The 2,786-nt window shown below is 39.1% G+C and overlaps 1 protein-coding gene across 1 annotated transcript; it reads left to right on the top strand.

Annotated features, from left to right (window-relative positions):
- The first annotated feature begins 1,239 nt into the window (after positions 1-1,239).
- On the top strand, positions 1,240-2,397 carry LOC110911086. The gene has a single exon (XM_022155685.1). The coding sequence runs from the start codon at positions 1,240-1,242 to the stop codon at positions 2,395-2,397; it is 1,158 nt and encodes a 385-aa protein (XP_022011377.1).
- Positions 2,398-2,786: the final 389 nt, after the last annotated feature.

The raw sequence follows: 2,786 nt of genomic DNA, 5'->3' as shown, positions 1-2,786 counted from the left end.
AGCCAAAGGTTTTAGCGAATTAGGTATTTGGTATGGATACCTAGGCTTCAACATAAGAGAACACGCCAGCTTATGTAATTTTTAGGATGCTCTGGCTGACTTTGAAATACGAATAATAGATAAATCCGGGTATGAACTTACTAAGGATATAGATTAGAAAATACCCATAGTAATAACTACAACCTATAAATCCTCATTTCGTTACCACTTTGTACACACTGCCCTTAACAATAATTACTCGTAAATCTTGTCTTCTTTACTCGTTAGGAGAAAATAATAGTAATAATAATAATAATAATAATAACAATAATAATAATAATAATAATAATAATAATAATAATAATAATAATAAAATCTAAAAGATAAAATGTAATACGTATATGTTGTATACATGAAGTGCATATATATAATGATACTTGTGTATTATTTGAGTAAGTAATATTTCTTCTCAATCAAGTATCATAGAGTAAAAAAAAATGAAGGCGGCCAATAGCGTAGTTCATTGTTAATATAAATAGATGCCAACCTCCTTCATACAAATCATACACAACCTTCTCTCGCACATAAAGCACATGAGCAGAAAATGTCGGCAGAACCTTCGGTTAACAACAATCGTCAACCTAACCCATCAGTTAATCCTGCTCGTCATAGCGAACCTGTAAACTTAGGAGATGACATGATCGATTGGATTGTCGTCCGAGTTGCGCAAATCCTTGCCAACGCACAGGGACGCGAACGTCAGAATACAGAACGATCAGGGCAATCTGAGGGAAGCACTGCACCTACACCTACACCAACTCCATGAGAAGAACCTCGCCCGGAAAAGAAGGTAGATGATACGAAAGTATCTAAAGCTATAGAAATAGAAATCTCTAAAGAATGTAATTACAAGACTTTTATTTCATGTAATCCTCCTTCATTCGACGGGAAGAAAGGTGCTATTGAGGCACATGAATGGCTAAGTGAGGTAGAAGCCATTCTAGACGTCAGTGATTGCCATGAAAGAAATAAAATTAGGTTTGCTGTTCATTTGTTTAAATCCGAAGCCTTATTTTGGTGGAGGATACAAAAGCAAACTAGAGGTGATGATCTGGCACATCGCCTGAGTTGGAAGGAGTTTCAGAACTGTTTACAAATTACTTCTGTCCACCAAGCGAAACTGACATAATAGAAAAGGAATTTTTGCATCTTGAACTCGGGAATAAGACATACCGGGAATATGTCACCAAATTCAATGAAATGTCTCGAATAGTGTCTTACTTGGTGAACCCTGAAGAAAATCGTATTCGAAGATTCCTGTGGGGACTCCCCACAGAATATCGCACGTTTATCAAGTCTACCAAACCAACTACCTATCATGATGCGGTAGAGGCTGGGGCAACTATCGCCACTGAGATCCAACAAAAGAAAACCCCAGAAACTATCCCGAAAAGGAAATGGGAAAACTACCAAGAACAAAAGAAACCCAGTTACAGAGATTTCAAGAGGCAACGAGGACCCCCACCTAGGTGCCCAACTTGTGGAAAAGGACATTCCGGTCCATGTAACCAGTTAGTCTGTAGAAACTGTAAGAAACCTGGACATAACTATCGTGATTGTAGAGAGCCACGTAAGTGTTTTAAATGTGGAGAGACGGGCCACTATAGTGATAGCTGTCCTAAGAGGAATGAGGAACCTAATAAAGCAAGAGGGAGAGCTTTTGTTCTGAATACTGAAGAGGCTCGTAGGAACCCTGATGTCATAACAGGTACATTTCTCCTTAACAACTTTTATGCTAAAATACTATTTGATACTGGTGCTGATAGAAGTTTTATATCTGAGCACTTTAGAGTTTTGATTAATCAGACTCCTTGTAAGCTAGATAAGCCATTTATAGTAGAACTAGCAGATGGGATGGAAGAAGAAATTGTGAGTGTGGTAAAGGATTGTACCATCCAGATTAGTAAGACCCCAATATCCATAGACTTACTACCACTGAAACTTGGAGAGTTCGACGTAGTAATAGGAATGGATTGGTTATCTAGTCACCAAGCTCAAATATTGTGTGATAAGAAGCAAATTCAAATTAAGGACCCAAAAGGGGGAACTGTAACAATTGATGGGGAAAGACCTGGTAAACCCATAAGTTTTATTTCCATGATAAAAGTATCCAAGTGTATTCAAAAGGGTCATTTAGCGTACCTAGTATATGCACTAGAGGCAAAGGAAGAAAAGAAACTAGAAGAGGTAGCAGTAGTGGCTGAATTCCCTGAAGTATTCCCTGAAGATCTTCCCGGATTACCACCTGACAGACAAATTGAGTTTAGAATCGACTTGATCCCAGGAGCAACCCCTATTGTCAAAGCCCCGTACCGCCTTGCCCCGACTGAAATGAAAGAGTTGAGAAACCAACTCTAGGAGTTACTGGACAAAGGATTCATACGTCCTAGCACGTCACCATGGGGAGCGTCGATTCTCTTTGTCAAGAAGAAAGATGGCTCAATGAGGATGCGTATTGATTATAGAGACCTGAATAAGATCACTATAAAGAATCGATACCCACTCCCAAGAATCGATGATCTTTTTGATCAATTGGCGCAAGCTACTTCTCGAAGATAGACCTAAGATCTGGGTATCATCAATTAAAGGTTAGAGAAGAAGATATACCCAAGACTGCCTTCAGGACAAGGTATGGTCACTACGAGTTCCTAGTGATGCCTTTCGGCCTCACTAATGCACCAGCTGCCTTCATGGACCTTATGAACCAAGTCTACAAACCATACTTGGATCAATTTGTAATCGTCTTC

The sequence above is a fragment of the Helianthus annuus genome, chromosome 1, assembly GCF_002127325.2.
Source record: "Helianthus annuus cultivar XRQ/B chromosome 1, HanXRQr2.0-SUNRISE, whole genome shotgun sequence".
Lineage (NCBI taxonomy): Eukaryota > Viridiplantae > Streptophyta > Magnoliopsida > Asterales > Asteraceae > Helianthus > Helianthus annuus.
The sequence above is the reverse complement of the archived record's forward strand: the minus strand, read 5'-3'. Positions and strand labels throughout refer to the sequence as shown.